This window comes from Chroicocephalus ridibundus, chromosome 5, assembly GCF_963924245.1.
Source record: "Chroicocephalus ridibundus chromosome 5, bChrRid1.1, whole genome shotgun sequence".
Classification (NCBI taxonomy): domain Eukaryota; kingdom Metazoa; phylum Chordata; class Aves; order Charadriiformes; family Laridae; genus Chroicocephalus; species Chroicocephalus ridibundus.
This window is the reverse complement of record NC_086288.1, coordinates 38,122,463-38,142,651: the sequence shown is the minus strand read 5'-3', so window position 1 is coordinate 38,142,651 and position 20,189 is coordinate 38,122,463. Positions and strand designations below refer to the sequence as shown.

The following is a 20,189-nucleotide window of genomic DNA, read 5'->3' as shown; positions in this document are numbered from 1 at the left end:
TGAGAAGGTTATACGAGGGTTCCCTGCGCTATCAAACCAGAACAACCCTTCCAGTTCTACACTGATGTTGAAAAGCAGCGCCCCAGTCTGGAAGGCTGCTTTTTCTCAGTGCAATTCCCTATGCTTCCCTTGCACGCTGACCACAGACACCAAGGAAGCAAAGCCATCCTGGGCCACATGGACTACCTTCAGTTAGAAAAAGCCACAGTCCAGATGATCTTATTTGTTACACAAAATTCAACAGAAACCAGTTTAAAAAACCCCTCATATTTCTCTAGTGATGAGAAAAGCCTCAAGAAAGATTGAACACACCACCTAGGCAATTTATCTCTGCCACAGCTACTGACCCTGGGGCAAGTGGCAATTTTTTTCTGGAACTGTATCAGAAGATAACAACTGCATGTCAAAATAGTTTGGCAATGACCGAGAAGGCATTTTAAAACATCGCTACTCTGGTGGAAGTTTCAGTGAAAAAAAGATTTACAAACTGCACCCCTCAAATGCCTTTAAATAATGCTGTACTGGCTTCTTTTCCAGTGCAGAGAACCTAGTAAAAAAATAAAGTGCATGCTGCATTAGTATACAATGTTTTGGGGGGTGGGTGGGTGTGGGGGGGTGTGTGTGTGTACACAATTGCCAGCAAGGGGAACAGTCCTGCAAAGAAAGTGCTCCTGCTTTCAGAGGTTGGACTACCAAACTACCCATTGAAGGACCCACCAATAAATAAATATCTACATAAATTCTCCAAACTGCAAGACTAAGCGTGTCAAGCCATGAGAGAGTGTCGCCAAATAAAAGGCTGAGGTAGACAACTCTACACTTAAGGAGAAGCCAGCACTTCTAATTAACACAGACTGAGTCTTGACAGATAGAACAGAGTCATTACTCATTTCTCTGCAGGAAGAATGCAGCCGCGTCTGTTAAGTGTCACTGTATGAGTTTAATTCCAGGCAAACCAAATGAGAATAGTTTAGATTATGCAGTTGATGGTTGCTAGTAGTTGAGTGCCTTCAAGGTTTATAGCTTCCTGGCTTGTTCCTGTGATACAATTATGACAATTAATGGATCTAAAGAATAGCTAATATTCTGGTTCCCAGGGCATATCTACTGCATCCTAAATAGTCGTTTCATATAAGCAAGACAGAGCTTTAAGGATTTTTGTATTCTAGTAAAACCTACACATTTTCATTTATTGCATTTTCAGTGGTGTGGAAAACAAAGTAGTTTACTCCATCTTAGGTGAGTAATAAACCTACTTTCACTCCCAGCCTTCTCTCAAAGCATGCCATTTCCAGATGCAAAAAGTCTAACGCTTCATTAATGGCTGATCTAGGGATAGGTGACCAAATTACACTAATCATCTCAGGTGGCTGCTTTCTCCTGAGGGGGTCAATTTTCAGAGTAATTTTAACAATGTTCATATTTTCCTCAAGAGATCCGTGTTACTTAGTGGATGTTAGGCTGTTGCTGATATATAATCTTTGTCCACAAAAGTCTTTTTGATGTTTTGTCACATACCAAGTAACATAGGAGTATTAATACGTGTAATTAAGTCATTATTTGCATTCCCCAGAGTTGATTTTGTCTGAACTAATGTACAATCCATATCGAACGGGCGGTCTGGGACTTTAGTACATTTCCTACTCATTTTGAAGCAAATAGTTTTTGTTTTAAAGTGGTGACACTGTTCCCCACTTTAGGTGGACCAAATACTATAGTCTCAGATTTGTAAAACACACGTGCTTCTCCAGATGACCAAGGTTAATCCATTAAAGTGGTACCTTCAACACCTCAGCTTTTGCAACTTTTATGTCTGACTCCAATGCGTAATACACTGCATAAAGAAGTAGCCTCCGCTTCAATAAGTTTCAGTAAAAAAATCAACCAACCAACCAAAACAACAACAACAAAAACTCATAAAAGAGAACAAATCATTGAGTGACATTTCTTCAGACAAAAATTTTCCTTCGGTTTCAGCGTTTCAGTGCAATTTTAGTTAAGGCAACACCAAATCCCAGCAACTGGTAGTTTAACTTGTCCGCATCTTGCTGCAGCCACACAATGAGTACAAAATTCACATTACGCGTACTAGAACAGCTATCAAATCTGTTTCCTAAGTCGTCACACCACAGCAAGGCCGTTACTTCTACTGAATCGGTTGCTGCGTGAACTGTTCTTTATCTCCCCATCCACAGTGAATTAAGCCATGGGTATTGGACAATAAGCACTGAGGATGTCTCTACATAGTATGTTCTAAAAATACTAATACAGTAATACTAAATACATAAATGGGAGGGAAGGGAATGCTGCCTAATTCAACACTATACCAAACATATAGGAAAAAAAAAAAAAAAAAAAAGAAAATCGACAAGCGTGCCAACAATTCACATACCTCACAGGTCGATAAGAGGAATTATTTCCCTAACGACATACCTTTAGCATTACCAAAGGACAGATTTGCAGGTAAGACATGTAAAAACGTACTTTCATTCTACTAACATCAGAAACAACGATAGTTCTCTAGCGCGTTGAAATGAGCCCAACAAGTATTAGCCACAGATTAGCAGAGATTAGTTCCACGCGCACGCACACATACACCCCACACACAAATCTAGTATTCTCCGTAATTTCTTTTCTTACAGTGCTACAGATTCCAGTGATGAAGTGAGAATGTTTACACGAGTCCTATATTTTTCAATTATTTTTAACTTGCGTATGATTGTAGTTTAAGTGAGGAACGCTTCTAGAATTATGTTAGGGAGAATTAAATCTATTCGGAGCCTTTTGTTGCTTCTCTCTGCAACGAGCTAATTTTAGATTTAGAAACAATGCCTGTCAAGCATTTTAAAGCTAAATGGGATATAGCTGATAATGGCTTTAGCAGTGACATTTTAACCCAGTCTTCCGCATATTACTGAAACTAATGAATCTAACGTCTGGGAATAAAAAAAAAAATCCACAGATTTGACATTGAATTAGTGTCAACTTTTATTACCGGGGATGCTATTGGGTGATCTTTATTACTTGAAATACCTTCTTTTGTATCACTTTCCATACTTCTCCCTACCTAAATGTTACAACACACATTCCTTACTTTTACACCATACAGAATATCAAATCAATACGATCCTTCCTTTAAACCCGTTTACATTCTCTATATACCTGAGACCATTCCAATAGGAACTCCTTTTTCGGCACCTCCACCGTTTCTGCCAGGGACGCACAACGTATCAGTCATTCTCATTCAACAGTACACACAGCAAACTTTTCAAAAATAGTATCAGCAACACAACTGTATATTAAGAAAAACTCCACACCAATGGCTTGCCCACATCGCTTGGCAATGTCCCTTTAATATTAATACACAGAGAAGTAAAATTTTTTCATAAATTTGTTCAAGTATGTGGAACATGTAAAATGCATAAGAATCAATATGGACTTCATTAATGTTATATTTATTTATTTTCCAGCTTCATACAAACTGGATGTAGAAGCATAAACATAGTACATTTCTACCATTTTCAACAAAAATATAACCAATATGTACAATTATTGTATTAAAAATACAAAAGGGATACAGACTCCACCAATGTCTTTCTAAAAGACATACAGGTACAAGTAGTATCAAAAGTATGAGGAAATCACCAGTTAATTGTACATTCTGCACTTGACATCACAGAGCGAACTGAGATTAGCAGTCCTATGGTCTACAATTACTTAATGCTTATATAACATTTGTGCAACTTGTGATAGAGCTAGGATTTTGTATTTCTATATGCACATGAGGTCCATAGCCTTCAGAATAAAACTGGCAAATAATGCATATTACATGTAAAATTACAAATGCATAATTGACAATGTGATATATAAGCAAATAGACAAAAGCTATGATTACAGGAGAGAGAATTAAATAAAGCACTGACATTTGTTTGATACAGTGAAAAAACACTGCAATTTGATCTTTAAAAGTTGAAGCTATTTACGTTTATCTACTGATCAATATGATCAGCTGAGTTCAATGGGAAAAAAAAAAAAATCCAAGACCAGCAGTTCCTCACATTTGAGTACTACTCGGATTGGCAGCCTTCACTTCTCCGGAGTCTGTGCAAAAACAACACAAAAATAGAGGGGAGGGTCATTTCAGTCATTATAGGGTTAATAGCAGCTGTGAGCAGGTGGTTGCTACACATTGGCCTTCTCTACACATGCAGTGTTCCATGAAGCCATTAACAGTTGTGACTAGTTCTGCAAAGGCTGGCAAATCTAAACGTGTTATTTTTCATTACTTAAAGGCTCGTTTATCCCCTAATGCCAAAGTCAATAGATGGAGGTTATTAGATCAGTGTTAACAGCTGACACGAGCTGTGACATCCCAACGTGCCTTCACTGCAATGTTATCCAGTTAATTTTTCGTTTAATATAACTACTATATAGTAAAAAAAAAAAAACAAAACCAAACAAAAATAAAAATAATATATAACTTAAAGGTGGGGTTGCTGTCCGTCTCATTAGAATGGGACACTTTCTTTTTCAGCATGCCATCCTGTGTTCCGCAAGGCACAGGTATGAGACACACAGTGTCCTCTTCCATTACCGGCCAGTTGCAAGCACGTGTTTCTGCATTTACACTACACCCGGCTGAGGATGCCATTAACGGCTGAGGATGCCATTAACGCTCTCATTTACAAACTTCTGAAGATTCCAGGGTGGGGCACATTAAGAGTGAAGTGAGAGACGGTCAAGGAAAGGCTGCATCCCCGAAAGGCTGCATCCCATAACCTCTGCCCTCCCTTCTGCCCTGCTCAGCCATGTGATAGCAATGTTCTTCCCAGGAGCTCAGGCTGGCAACCCTACTTACAGGTATGAAATAATACTGTAATTACTATGCAGATGCAGTATTTGATCTCCGAAACGCAAACATACAAAATCGTAACAAAGGCATTGTAAACAAGCAAATAAGCACTGCCTCCTTGAAGGATTTCAATGCATTTTTCTCTTTGTAGGTTAAAGGCCAAATGTAATTCGACAACTAGCTTATCTCATTATCCCAATGAGACTAAGTGCTAGGATTGTGATTAAAATCTAAAAGGAAGATTTAAAAAAACAAACAAAAAAACAACAACAACAAAACCCTTCCAGGCATTGGGAAGTGCAGCCAGAGTTAATCATCCTGATGTGATGATCTTGGAATTTGGAATGATACTGTGTGATGTGGCAGACAGCGACAGTGGTAGCTTGGAGATTGCTGCACTGTGCATTTCAAGCAACACAGTTTGAAAAGTGCCAGGGCGATTTCTTCACAGTATTTCACATGCAAGGGGAGAGGGGACAGAAGGGGGAGGGGCGGAGGAAGAAGCCCCATGCTGCTTTAAGGCAGGGAAGGAGGCAAATAGGTCCACCATCCTTTCACTATAGTTCCAAGGCTCCTATTCTAGGGACGTCTTCTTGTGCTCTCCTTTAAGGTGGCTCACTCTGGATCCAGAAAAGCCCAAGTCTTAGACCGCAGAGACTTGTTCATCTTCTGCAAACACAACAGGATAGGGGAAAATAGAATTTAGTTCATATAGAACAAGACTGCTACTGAATGAAACAACCTGTACTGTGCTCACGTGTCTTCCATTTCATTGTATTAGGCATTTATTTTAAAAGAATCTAAGTACCTGTCCATTTCATGTCTCATGACAAGTATTCCTTTGTCATTTTGTTCTCAAAGAAAATAAGACAATTGCTATAACCGAGCTAGATGCAGTTCCTCCGCTTGAGGAACACAACAGCTATTCCTAGATATCCAATAGCTTCATAGAGACGTCTTACATTTTCCCCTGAATATATCTGTGATTTATTCAAATTAAGACTGCATAAAAATTTAGTGCAGCTTTAGTCATCATTGGTAGAAACAATTACAATTCTCTGTCACGTTAATTCTCAAAGTTTGAGGCAATTCGATTAAGGTAGACTTAATTTTTTTCCATCATGTTCAACTACAGAGTTCATCCTGCACATAAAACTTTAATAACTAAGCAGTTAGGGAGGGAACATTAGCCTTTCTATCATTAAGCAAAACAAAGCATTCAAATGTGTGATTTGGGCACCGCCCTGCCTAAATTTTGAGCATCTAGCCCTAAAGATGCAATCCAGCTACGCTCGCACTCCATAGAAAAACCAGAAAGACTATGTCTACGTAGTCTTTCTATCATTATAGTTGAGCTAAAGCATAAAGATGCAGACACGCTTGGGCAAGCAAGCTAGCAAAAGGGTAGCGGGCTCGTTATGTGAAGCAGTTGGTTTGGAAGACCCAGTGTCCACAGTGTAAGAGTTTCAGGTAGAATGTGACTATCCAAATAAACTTGACCAGCAACGCTCTGTGGGGCGGATGGGCTGGTATTCCATAGACCTGGATACTTTTTTGACCATTAAATACGTGGCTAGTGCCAACCATTAGGTACGCTGGAAACTTTCAGGGCAGACAGGACTGTACCTGGTGAACACAGGCACCTCCAGAGAAGCTGTCTAAGCCAACTGCTTGGTTGTCCAAGATTCAGGTGGACCTAGATTCCAAATTTTAAATTGTATTTTGGATGAACAGAATTCCTCCCCTTCCAAAAAGTTAACAAAGAGCAAGTTTTGAAAGACAGAAGAGAGCTCAAATTATGGCAAGAATTTCTATGGCGGAACACATTTGGGTAATTTGCTTTGTGTCTGTGAAAGCATTGACCATTTCTGCATGCAGCACACTCAAAATCTAACAATTAGAAATTTACCATCTTCCTCTGTGGAAAACCCTTGAGACGGATAGTGAGCAAGACGTGGATCTGACTCATTTGGTTTATGCCACTGGGGTTTGTTCACAGGCCTGCTAGTTGAATGGCCATGCGACTGCTGCTGCGGAGTTGACGTCCCATGAGTCTCACATGTCCGTGCCACCATTCTAGACCTCTGAACTGCTATGTTGTAATCTGGAGGCTTTCTGGTTGGATGGGAGCCACCTTCTGCAAACTCAGCAATAGGTATTCCTACATAACCAGGAGGAGTTGGGGGTGGTTCCCGATATCGACCCTCTTTTCGTGCTGCAGGAAAAACAACAGATTATTATAAAAGATAGTAAGAGGAAAATTGCTCCAAGGAAAATCAACAGTGAAAATTAAATAAACATCAACCAACACAACAGCCCAGGAGGAGAAAATGCGAAGGACAAAAGTTAACTACCACATGGTAGACAATGAGGTCTTGAAAAATAAACCATGAAAGAAAGTGTAGAATATACAGCATACACAGGACATAGCTATTTTTTCCAGTAGTGAGGCACTAGTCTAATAAAATTCACCAAATTACATGAGGAATTTGTTCAAACTTAGCAACTGAAGCTATTCCATCAATCGTATAGAATAAAATGTACACTGATCAAAGTAACGTGGAAGACTCAAGAGTCCACAGAAGCGGCAAACATCAGGAATGCTGACATCTCCCCCGAAGCATGACTATCTTAATCCCGAAGATGGGCTTTGTACCTAAGAGCTCATCTCTTCTGTTTTTAGCCTCTTGGTGGGGAGGAGGTGGCGGGGGGGAGGAAAGCACCCGATAAATTATTTCTTCCTACAAATCTTACTACTAAATGAGACATAAGCTACAATTCCAAAAGGTAAGGAAGAGAAGTGGGCTTCGTGCTTTCTGTGTGTGTTACTGCCCGCTGCTCTCACAGTTGTATTCTCTGCAAAATGAAAACTTGAAGGTATGCCCATAAGAACAATGATTGAATATGATTTTACATAGGAGATGGACCTCATTGAGGCATAACTGTTTACCTGAACAAGGCTTAACTCTGTGCATACTTGCAGAGAACTTCAAGGGGCAAAACAGCGATTAAGAATTTTAAGCATCCGCAGGGACACACAGCAGAGAGGCATGACTCTCTGTTTTGGAGTTATGTACTTAAAGACGTCAGCTGGGGCTTTGATACTGAACACTTATTGTGGGTCTAGTCCTTTAACACGTGAACACTTAACTTACAGTACAAAGGCACACACAGCAGGATAAACCACTGACACAGGCAATTTACTCTCCCACAGCTTGTCACACCCTGTATATTCTTGCCCAAGTGGCGATGACAACATCACCCTGCATTATGCAGTGTGGAATTGAGTGAAAGGGCAGTACAAGCTTAAAATGGACTGGTGATGCTTGGATCTGAGTTTTTATAGACCAAAAGTAAAGCCTTGGTATTATAACAGAACCAAATAGTTTCTGATAGAATCTAAGTATTTTTCTTGGACAAATTGTTCTAACTGAACAAACCAGCATGAAGAAGTTTCTGAGAAATTTTATTCAAAGATTTCTGAAAAGTAACTTTGACGGAGAAGAAATTACGTAGAAAAAAATCTATTGAAATACTGCAAGAGATCAATGTCTACTCAGTCAATAAGAACCATGTAAAAATAGTGGCATCTGTTGGGGCGATATGCAGAGTTACATTTGCAGGAGAATTAGTCAATAGTACCGAAGCGCATGGAAGCGTGTGGCTTGAATTTTGAGATCACTTTCACATTCTCTTAAGTCTCTAAAAACGTAGTGGAAAGCACTGCCTTGAAAGGCAGGTTTGGACAGGCTTGTTGCACATTTTAGTGGAAACTAAGGGCTTCAATGAGTAAAATCAGAGAGCGGCATGAATCAGAGCCCGGAGTCCTGAACTGAACAGCTTCCTCCTCTTCACAGTTCAGGGATTCAGATCTGCACCCAGGCTTTGAGGCAAAGGGCCTTTGCTAAGCAATATACTTGGGCAGAAAATGGAAAAGCCGTTTATCACAGTGGTCTCAGCATGACCTCAATCTGGCAGACTTTTTCAGCCGTATCAGTGCAAAACGGCTTTTAGATAGTTGTTCATATTAACCTGAAGCAAGGCAAAGCGAAGGGGAATGAAAGGAAAGAAATAAGCAAAAATGCAGAGGTCTTGGATGGCCCAAGGACTGGGATGCATAGAAGCAACAGTATGAGAAAAATGTCAAGCACTGCCAAAGGTACTTTCATATTAATTTATATATTATCTGTTTGGGGTTTTTTTGTTGAATGATTATAAATGTATTTCAGCTCGAATTTCTTAGGAACCTCTTCAGTTTCATCAGTCCAAAGAAACATCTCAGTTAGTATTTAAGCACAAAGTGACCCCATTTTCAGAAGTAAGGAATATTCATAATCACCAGACAAGTCATACAGATGTATAAAGTAAAAGGCTTCTAAAAAAATCAGGCCACTTATTAAGATATCTAAATATAGAATGTGGAGCCTGACTGTGAAGAGGAATTCACATTTCAGAACAGACACCTAAATACATCAACCTCTCAAAACACTGTCCAGCAGTTGAGCTAGTTTTTTTGACGTATGGCAGGCTCTCTTGAAACACAAAGAAGCTGCCAGAACTGAGAATCAACAACACGTGATACTTTCCCTAGCAATAAATGCACAGTTAAAAGGTAAAATTTGAGAGAGACTACAAAATGTTTAGTTTTGCTTCAAAATGAAAAAAAATAAAAAAAAATTCAAACCAGACAGAAGAAATGCAGTTTCAGAATAATACAAAGAACTACAGGCAAATCGATTAAAATACTTGACGGTAAACAAAACTTAACTTACCAATAAGCCCCTTGGTACTACTTGGTGATACTGCTATGTGAGTGGGCACGGGAGCTGGCTTCGACTCCTCTGCTGGTACAGATGTTATGCTACTGGTTTCAGCTTCAATCGAAACATCCTTCCCACCCCTCCGCTTTATGGTACCTGTATCGCCTTCCGAGTCCTCTCCCCAGTATCCTGTTGAGGATGCCCAGCTTGCTCTGGACTGTGCTTGATCAAGGCCCTCCCTACCTTGACTTTGCCTGCCATACTTTGTGCCATGATCGGGGAACATCAGCGGGTCCATATGGCTGCCCGAGGCCCACAGTCCTGCCCCATCGCCTGAACTATCGAAATGAGCATGTCCAAAAGGAAGAGTCTCCCAGCTTCTCTGGTGTTGTATTGTTTGTATGTTGTCGTGAGAACCACTTGAACAAGAAGTCCAGCTACCACGGCCACTGTCAGCTGCATCGAGTGAAGCTCTGTCCCCCTGGTCCTGTGACAGTTCTTCTGTACTAGGAGAAGAAAGCACCGTTGCTCCAGCGTACAGGCCTCTGGTCTCTGACAGCGGGGCATATGAGCTAGATGCCCATTGAAGAGGGGGGAAAAAAAAAAAATAAATCCAGTGTTGGAATTGGAGATCATTTACAAGACAGAAGAAGAACTCAACAGTCAAGAGAAAAGCAAATGCACCGAGGGGTTGGACAAGATGACCTTTCAAAGGTCCCTTCCAACCCAAACCATTCTACAATTCTGTGATTGAAGGTTTTGGTGCAAGTTATATTAAGTATTTTTTACATTAATGACTAATTCAGTTCTGAGAATAAAACACTTTCCTTTCAAGCTCATCCTCAATAAAAAAAAAAAAAAAACACCACAATTACTGGATAGATATTCTGATGAAACTTAACACTTCAGTGGAGTGATTTCAAAAGGTAAAATCTTAACTTTGCAGCAGACCTTTAAGACAGGCAAATTGCATTGACATACATAAAGGGGAAGAGAGTGATAAATAGGGTTTCTACTGCTTTTCCAGACACGTGAAGCAAAGGATCAGAAGTTAGAAACAGATTTTTAGCAGGAGGTGGCCAAAATTCAAGTTCAGCTTTTCGGGTTTCTTTTCAGCTTCGGAAATTCTGAAAGCAAAATTTTTGATATTTCTTGCAAATGGAAACATACTTAAACCTTAATTTTGGAAACACATGCTACTTTGTAGAGCAAGTATGTTCTCCGTAGCCTTTCAGCAATTAAGTAAGCCTGACACTATCACTTATGCAGCAGCAGTGAAAACCGACAAAGTGTCACTTTTGTTTAGCAGCTACCCGAGCTCCTGGGATTTCTCCTTCCAGGGCAGCTTGCTCTGCAGACTGGCACCCTGCTCCTCCAAATATTTAAGAGATCTGATTAAAGAGTTTGCATAGCCTGGGATTCCCAAAGCTGAAGTATACCAGTTTTGGAACAGGCCTGCCATCCACAGACCCCGCAGGACTAAAAGCCCTCAAACCATTCAAAGGAGTGAAGCATCCAAATAACAGCTCAGGAAAGTTGAGACTAAATAGGAGCCAGAGCTACAATTATTTTCAGACCAAGACTCACTGCTAGAGATTTAGAGAACTCCTCACAGCACTAGCTTCCCCACCATTACAGAAGTTAATTACCTAGAAAATTACCTAGAAAACCAGCAGCCTAATGTAAATATTAGCTTCCAATTACTGTTGACTAGGAGAGATATTTGGGGTAAAATATTTTTGGGTTAGATAAATATGCACTTTTCTATGAAACAGACTGGAAAATTACTAGCTGTTTCTGCTCTCAGCTTGATCACTGAATAATTGTATGAATAATTTCTCATCTAATTCAGTTAATTCCCCATCTAGAAAACAGGCCGGGATACTAGTCTGCCATAAAGAGGATAATCTACAGCACTACTAAGTACTCAGATGATAAAGTCTATTGAGGTGAAGTCTTACAGCTGTAGACCTCATCACACACTCAGGAGTGAAAAACCTTTTCTTGTCAGAAAATGGAGCATTATCAGCCTTGAAATAGCGGGTTTTAAGAGCAGGGGAGAAAAAAATATTTGAGAGAGATACAGGGAAAATTACATGAACAAATATACATATACATGCCACACACACACACTATATGAAATTATAATGTGAGTAAGCACAAATAAAAAAATATGCTTACCCTAAGCTGTATTGATCTGGTTCAATCATGATTCTTCTATCAATCCTTCCCACACCGAGGTTTGTCTCCACGATGCTGACAGAATGCCTCTGTCTCCTCTCATCATGCAGGGAGACTGGCATAGAGTCAAAAGAGGAATTGCTGACAATACTAGATCTGGAAGAAATTTCGCTGTGACCAGAATCTGAAAAGTTATCCACCGTGCCACTAGGAGCCAAAGTATAGCCTGCAAAGGGAACGTCACGTTAATCAGACTCTCCGAGTAGCCTGCTCAGTTATTGCCAGGCAGCCGGCAATATTTACTACTGCTACCATAGTAAATCAAAACTACGGTTACATTTTATTCACAGAAGCAGCACTGCAAAAGACAGAAAGATACGCAGCAGAACTGTACAACACTGTGTATTCTGTCTATTAACTCGAGGTTTAAGATTGTGGGAACATGCGCTTCTCATTTGGAAGCCAACTGCTCACCTTCCTTCTCTGCCCACCTCTCCCAATTTATTTTCAAATGCATCATCATTCTTGTATCCCTGCATTAGGAAACCTCACTTCTCAAAAAACTGCCTATACATAAGCACTGACTCCAAGACTGGAATGAAAGAGATGCCCTGGACAAGATTACTCCTTAAAGTAATCCAAGAGACCCTCTCACACAGTTTTAATGTTCTGCAAAGCTACTCTTCAGAGATGAACAGCAGATACAATATGAAGCACAGATGTTTGGGCTGACTGCTTATTACGTATCTTGGCTGAGAGGGCCAGATTTTCAAGCTTTCTTTGTGGTACTTGGCTAACTAATTACATTTCAAATAGCATATATTACCAGAATTATACCGTCATTTGGAGGTAGCACTGACACCGCTAGACTGAGATAAAATCTGCAAACCGTGTCACAGAGGTTTTGTTCAGCTTTTGTTTTAGTATTAAACAAAGTTGTGCTGAATGCTCTTGCCAGCTAAGTTAAAGATCATTAAACAACATAATCCACAAGTAACTGCAGTTTTCATTTCCTTTCAGTTTACCCATAAGTGTCAAGAAGAGTTCAACTGATCTATCCCGGTTCACTTGCTACTCTTTTTGTCTGAAAGAACATACCATCTCTGGATTAAAACTAGAGATGGGTCGATTCAGACTGCACGTTAGGAAGACGTTCTTCCCCATGAGGGTGGTGAGACACTGGAACAGGTTGCCCAGAGAGGTGGTGGAAGCCCCATCCCTGGAAGTGTTCCAGGCCAGGCTGGATGGGGCTCTGAGCAGCCTGGTCTAGTGGGAGGTGTCCCTGCCCATGGCAGGGGGGTTGGAACCAGATGATCTTTAAGGTCCCTTCCAACTCTAACAATTCTATGATTCTATGATACCATGTTTCACGTTGCCATCAAAACAAGGATTTTTTTAAAATTAATAAATATGTTTATGATTTGCTTTTTACAAAAATAAAGTACTTTTCCCACTATGAGCCAAGTACAGAATCCCAATTCCTTTTTCAAGAAATGCACAGGCCTGACCGTATCTACATAAATTCACTCTTTTCTAATGCAGTATGTGGGAGAAATCATGATGATAGCTTGCAAGGACTTGAGGTCTTCTCTGCATAACATCCTCCTCCATCTAACCTGAGGCAAATATCACTTCAATAGAGATTTTGAATAGGCATTTGTACTTCCTTGCCATATTCATCTCTCCCCTTTTCAGATCTCTGCTTATCCAATTGGGCTTATGTTTTCCTTTTTGTTTCCATAAGCCCCACCTATCCCAGAGGCCCTTGGTGAATTGTTATTCTTGTTACTGTTCTCCCTTCCAAGAGGAGAGGAGGAACTGGTTAAGTCCATTAGTCTGGAGCCATAAGGCCTCAACTGATCGGCGCGGCCACCTACCACATTAAGAAAAGGGCTTCGCTATCCATTTGATAAGAACGTAGAAAAAGTGACACATCAGTTTCAAGTCCCTGTGCAGTTTAGGGAAAGTTATTGCTACAGGGAAGTCTCCAGCATACTCATTTAGTTAGCATTCTGAACTTCCACGGGGACTCAACCCCAAAATATGTATTTTACCATAATGTTACATTATGTAACAGTTAAACTGAACTTTTATGATATTCTGAAAAAAGGACAACTTAGAAGCTATCTGCAATACAACTAGGCTATCATACTGCCAAAGGGACTGGTTTTTTGTTTGTTTAAGCTACAGGAAAATGCCTTCATTCTCTGTTTTGTCAATTCATAACCAGAACAAGTACAATGAAAAAACAAACAGGCTTAAAAAAAATCCCTTTAAAATCCTAAATTCACTCTAAAAAAATAACTCTATGAGGTCACTTAAGAAGAAGTCAGTCAAGAAAGCTCCAATGTGTAATAGCATTCCTCAAATATGCATATACATTGTTTAAATAATTAACCAGGCTGCTAGTAAAATGTCGTGTATTAGGGATTTGAATCCCAAATATCTTAAGCCTGCCTGTCATACTGTAGGTCACATCCCATCCAGATGCATGACACAGCAAATAATTCCTCTAATAGGCTCGTGTGCTTAACGCTGTACAAAGATTTTTAAGTGTCAATCTGCAGGTCCTTCCACTGGCAGAAAACAATGACAGGGGGAATATTTTTGTCAGAATCAGCTGCAGTGAGAATGACCTACTGCATCAAATCCTGTGGCAGATCAGGCTATCTTTCCTGGCTTTTGCTAACCAGAGGGCTCTCAGGTATCCCTGGAAAGAGATTCCCAGGTATCCTTTCATGTATCCCACTGTGCACTACGCTTCCTGCCCTCTTGCTGACTGTGTGTGACAAAGGCCAGGAGCAGCAGTAGTTTATCCTGAGTGCCCAAACTCTCTCTCAGAAGTTTCCAAAGTCTATAAGCTTCAGGAAACAAGGTGAGAAATATTGCGCATCTGATACCTTTCCTTGGAGAGCTCTGTGGTGAAGTGGGAGGAGAAGACAGCTGTGAAGATGCGCTTGAGACCGCGTCTTCAGATTGTTTCTTGTGACGATCCAAACTTCCTTCTTCAGATAATGAAAGAATTTTCTTTAAAGCTTGCGGGGAATTAATGCCTTTAAATAAGAATTAATGTAGGCAAATGTATAAACACATCTTTCTGTTTCACAATGCATTTATAGAGCAGACACTTTTTTTTCTGTATATTTGTGAATTTTTGACACCGTCTTAAATGAAGCAGAACATTTAAACCTACTCCCATTTAAAACATAGCGCTTTATTTCTGCATATTAGCGAATCCAGCCTTTCATGCTGGCCACCTAAGACCAATGCTTTGTCACCAAAAACACAGTGCAGAGTTGGTGTTGCAGAATACTGCCTATACAATGCATATATCAAGGATATGCATACTAACGGTTACTGAGAAACCTGAACTAAGATGATGTTGAATACACACACAAGCAAATCTTACTGGTTACTGAAGAGTTATATATATAAGAATTGAAACTGCTCTGTTTCTTTTCTGTTCAGAGTAGCCTAGAAGGCCAAAGAAAGCTGGAAAGAAGATGAGCAAGATTAGGCTTACAAAACAAGGCCATCCTGCAGCTGCCTTTCTCCCTTTCATTTTTGAGAAATATCTCTGCACCAGCTTATTTTGGGAAACTAAAGAGTAAAAACATCCTGAAGATGATGTATGATGTAAAGATCTAGGGCATCAAGAATCGCTTTTCTTAGGCAACGTTTATCCATCTTTCTCTTCCTTTCCCCTCAAAAATCCACCCTGGGACAGTCTTAAAAGTGAATTCTCTGACAGTTTTGCCAACGTCTGTGGTAGAGGTTATTTTCAAGCACTCTACAGAACTTATCTTTGATCTGTTGGATCACAATGCTGCTATCAATAATTTACAGCTGCGTCATCAACATAACCTAGTCAGTTTTCAGAAACTTTCCCACCACGAGCAAAAATGCAGTCTATGGTGCTTCAAAGTCCTTTTAAGATTAAAATTTAATGGTAAAATCAACAAGAACTAGATGAATATTGAATTGTTTCTTGCGCATTTTGCTGTTTCTAATATTTCGCTAGCAGCCAAAGCAGTACACAAATAAAACTAATAAAAAGCGAAATGGGAATTAAGCTCTTGTGAAATTACCATCATACAATAGGAAGGGCCAATTACGCTACATATATTTATTAGGAATATTACCATACTTTAAGTGATATTTAAGAAATTCTTTAATAATGCATATGTGTTACGGACACATGCTGGGACACAGATTTGGAAATCAGATCAGAAGACATTCCTATAGTCTGGTATCTCTCCGAGCAACACGCCGGCAGCAATGACTGAATGACAACAGGGAGTAGAAGCCAAAGGGACAATTCTCAACGTGAATTCAGGCCTACATTTCTAACAGGACTACCAGTCTGAATAGGCCTGAATTTCGCATTAAATGTTCAAATTTTGAAAAAACACAAAAACTTCTGAGGCATCTCAGATGGATCACCCAAAAACTCCAAGGCACTAATCCCTTTGGCAGAGTTAAGCCACGATCCCAGGGCAGACAGTCAGAAACGTTCATTCTTCCAGCTGCTAGTAACAGGTAAATACTTATTCTGATTAAATCGACAGGACGCTTTCCTAGATTTCTTTCTTTCGATTTCTAGAGAGGAGAATTATGCATACGCACGCACTACATGAGCTTACGTAACCTGCATGTAACGCTACCAGAAATACACGTCTGAATCTTATTTGATGAAAAACGCCTCCCTGACATAAGCAAACAAACTTGAGAGTATTAAACCGAATGCTTCATTGTTCTGCTTACCGAATGGTGGGAGGTCTTTGACTGGCACTTTCTTGCGAGAGGGATAAAGAGATACGGCAGGGACCTGCAATGCCTGGTTTACTTTATGTTGCTGCTGCTGCTGCACCTTCTGCTGGATGCCTGCCCGGGGAGCCACCGGTGACGTTTCAGATTTTCCAGATCGCTTGTCTCCCGTATTCTTTGGCACTTTGCAAGAAATGGGAGAAAACACAGAATGACCACCAGCTAAAAATAATTGTGGGAGTTTTAATCTGAGCAGTGCAAAGCCCTCCAATTAATAATTAAAAGGTGCTCAAATACTTGTATGCCTTTAGAGAGAAAAGATGAAGAGGAAAAGAGGGGGAGATTTAACTCCATTTAAAATATGTACATTATCAAAGAACATTACTCTCTTCCTCAAAATAAAACTCTCATAAATGACTATTGTTACAGTTACCAAAAACATGACCAGATGTTATACTGGGCTATCATAAGGACTATAACTGGTTTAAAATGGATATATAATTACTATTTTTTTGCTACCCCGAAGGAAGGGAAGGGCATAAGACATAGCATTCCCTCAAATCAAAATGAAACAGGTATCCAGCATGAGCTCCCCCTCTGCTGCAGCCAGGAACAGCCCTCCAGGTGTCTCTAAAACACCTGGACATAAGGAAATCCCCTTTTCTCTCTCAAGGCCAGATTATTTAGGATGACAAACCCTATTCACACCAATAGCCTGAGCACATCAGAACTGCAGAGAAACTTTTGGCCCCTCCATACCCTTTGTACAGACAAATCTAAAGAACCCTTGTGCACTTCAGCACAACGTCGTCTGAAAGCCTTATCTCCCACGTAAATGCTATGTCTCTATATTGTTAATCTGCAAGATGATTTCCTTAAGATTCGTACACGTTCAGTACTTGGAAATGACTAGACACATCATTTTTCACCTCGTTGTCTAGTTACTGTTCCCAATTACTTCCTTGGAGAAGAAACAGAGGTATATTTTAATAGTTTCCTTGAAACGCATAACAAATGACAACGCTCACGTGTGTTGGTGGCTGGCTCACACTGCAGAGACAGCGTCTGGAGGCTCTCTTCGTCCATTTCCAGATCCAGGTTTGAGAGATACTGCTTTACTTTCCGTGCCATCTGAGCATCTTCATACAGTTTTTTAGCATTAAGGAAGGAGCTCCGACGGACCCGCTTTTTATGACCCCCGGCTTGCGCGACATCCAGCACGGCTGCATTCGTACTGCCCTGGCTGAGAGACCTGGAGTGAAGGGGGGCAGGAGGGGGAGGAAAAAGGGGAAAAATACGACTTAGTCCAACAGAGTATCACTTGAGAAACACGAAATGTGCAAAAGATTGCATGAATGTCAGTCTATGGTCAAAGCTTACATGCCTCATTCCAGTAAGTCAAACAGCTATAACAGATAGAAAGATGAGGGTCAGGAAATCTTTTTACTTGGTTTCAGGCACTATTTTAATTACACAAATATTTTAACCTGCTCTGCTCCAACTAGGCAATATCACTTCACACATCTAAAAAAGCATTCAAGCTAGCTCTCTCACATAAGCCAGCTACTGAGAAGATCAGAGCATTAGGAAAAGCTCATGCAGTAAAGGCAATGCTGACAGAAAAACTATAGTTGAGGTTCAAATTTAAATACATATATGGAAAGTGTTTTGAAAGCTCTCTGAATACTTTTTAAATCAGACTGTATACAAAATGTACAGCTCAGTTTTATGGAATAGAAATTCCTTGTAACTTGCTACGTTGAAGACAGCTTCTTTGTTAAATAAAATGATCAGGTAGCTCATGATGAAATAAATGTCATGCACATTTCAACGTATGTATGTCTATATGAAAGCTAGGCATTGTTCCTGAATTGTTAAGAGTAAAATGATGGCTGACTTGTAACATGGAAATAAGTTAGTTTAGCAGACACTCTAAGTTTTAACTTTTGTATTTGATTATGATAGTTACTTATTAGGCATAAGAAAGTTAACAGCAATTTTCAGCTGTTGCAACCGTGACATTTTATAATTTCACTTTTACTTCTTTTGGCAATTTGAATTGGAAGTGGGGGAGAAGATGACCCCACTCCTCTCTACAACCACTTAATAAATAATTTACAGTTTTTGTCTTTTAACCTCAAAAGCAAAAGCGCTCCTGGATTAAAATGCATTGTCAGTAAAAAAGGGTTAATAAAAGAAAAAAAGTCAAAGCACCAGAAAATTAAAGATAGCCAGTAGGAAACAATGCAAATGGTAAGGGAAGAATGAATGTTTGTGTGCGTTGTCTCCAACCACTTACCCCAAACTCCTCCATTTCTTCTTCCTGCAAGTGAGAGCCAGGAAGAGTAAAGCATGGGTTTAAGAAGAGACAGAGAAAGATCACAAGCTCAGAAAGAAAAAGACCAGACCTCAGGACAAGCAGTTCTGGAAGCCCACAAACATTAAAAAGAGCCTTGACTCGGACATACAGCCAGATATTACAAACTCTTCTGGCTCAAATTAAGAAAAAGAGTATGCAATAAGCTGGTCTAACATGAAGCCAAAGAGCATTCACGCCACGTTTTCTACCACCACTAGCTGACACTGTTTCAGATACATTCCCACTTCTACTAAATCAAAACGATAAGGCTGGCACACATCAACATTTCAAACAGGCTAATACACAGGTGCTCAAGACAGTATCTCCCCCTCCCTCCCACTGATGGAATCTCATTTTTATCAGGTAACTGGCAGCTAAGGAATAATACAAGACATTTTAATGTATTTTCATAAACATAAAATGTAACGATTTCTCCAGTTTTAGAACACCACGTAATTTTGGTAAATTGTTAACAACGAACACAAAACTCATACTGCTCCAAGACAACAAGGGGCGCTTGAACAGCACCGCTTGCTGACACCTAGCCGTCTCTCAGCTGGGAAAACTTCTGCCTAATACAACACACTTACCTTGTTCTAAACATTAAAGCAGGATCCATGTTCACAGACGCCATGCGACCAACATGGCGTATCTCCTTCGCAATCATTCTCAGCTTCTCAAAATTGACCAAGCCCTCTACTTTTGAGTCATTTCCTACAACCAACAATTAACAACATCAGTTATTAGGCAGCAAAGTTAGTTTTCCTTAGCTGGTAAAAGATGATGTACTTCTGCTTTTACCTTCATGAAGGAACGTAAGGTCTTTTTTGATAACAGGAAACAGGGGGATAATGGGGGGCTGTAGGTTTTGGCTGTTAAGGACATTACGATATTTTGCCATATTCCTAGATGGATCAAACAAATCCTGTAGATCTTGAAACAGTTTTTCATACTTGCTTGGAAGCTTTTCCCAAGTAGTTCGGAGCCTTGCAACTGGTGCCAAATTCAGGCCACTTGAAACAAACAAACAAAAAGTGCAAAAAAGTTCAAGAAGAATAGAAAGAAACAAAAAAAAATCCTAGAAAAGACCGTGTTAAAATTTGTGTGGGAGAAATACCATAGAGCCAGAATAGCGTAGCACAACAATGTCAACAGAATGAAAACTGCCTTTTGCCAGCATGTATTATAGAACAATTAAGATCATTTTAATAAAAGCTATAAAAACTGGAGGTATCTGGATGATGTAACCATAAACAGATAAAAGTTACAC

At 39.9% G+C, this 20,189-nt stretch overlaps 1 protein-coding gene across 6 annotated transcripts in view; it reads right to left on the bottom strand.

Annotated features, from left to right (window-relative positions):
• Positions 1-3,025: 3,025 nt before the first annotated feature.
• RAPGEF2 (Rap guanine nucleotide exchange factor 2) overlaps positions 3,026-20,189 on the bottom strand; it is a 195,329-nt gene continuing 178,165 nt past the window's right edge. For 3 of the 6 annotated variants that reach the window (XM_063335391.1, XM_063335392.1, XM_063335394.1), the window contains 10 exons: positions 19,721-19,932; positions 19,510-19,633; positions 18,860-18,883; positions 17,589-17,812; positions 16,558-16,743; positions 14,694-14,846; positions 11,794-12,019; positions 9,625-10,184; positions 6,762-7,067; positions 3,026-5,521 (listed from right to left, as the gene is read on the bottom strand). In XM_063335391.1, coding sequence (XP_063191461.1) covers positions 5,496-5,521; positions 6,762-7,067; positions 9,625-10,184; positions 11,794-12,019; positions 14,694-14,846; positions 16,558-16,743; positions 17,589-17,812; positions 18,860-18,883; positions 19,510-19,633; positions 19,721-19,932 — 2,041 coding nt within the window. In that variant the 3' untranslated portion in view covers positions 3,026-5,495. The remainder of the gene's footprint in view (positions 5,522-6,761; positions 7,068-9,624; positions 10,185-11,793; positions 12,020-14,693; positions 14,847-16,557; positions 16,744-17,588; positions 17,813-18,859; positions 18,884-19,509; positions 19,634-19,720; positions 19,933-20,189) is intronic. The other 3 variants (XM_063335396.1, XM_063335395.1, XM_063335393.1) reach the window with 2 other exon arrangements.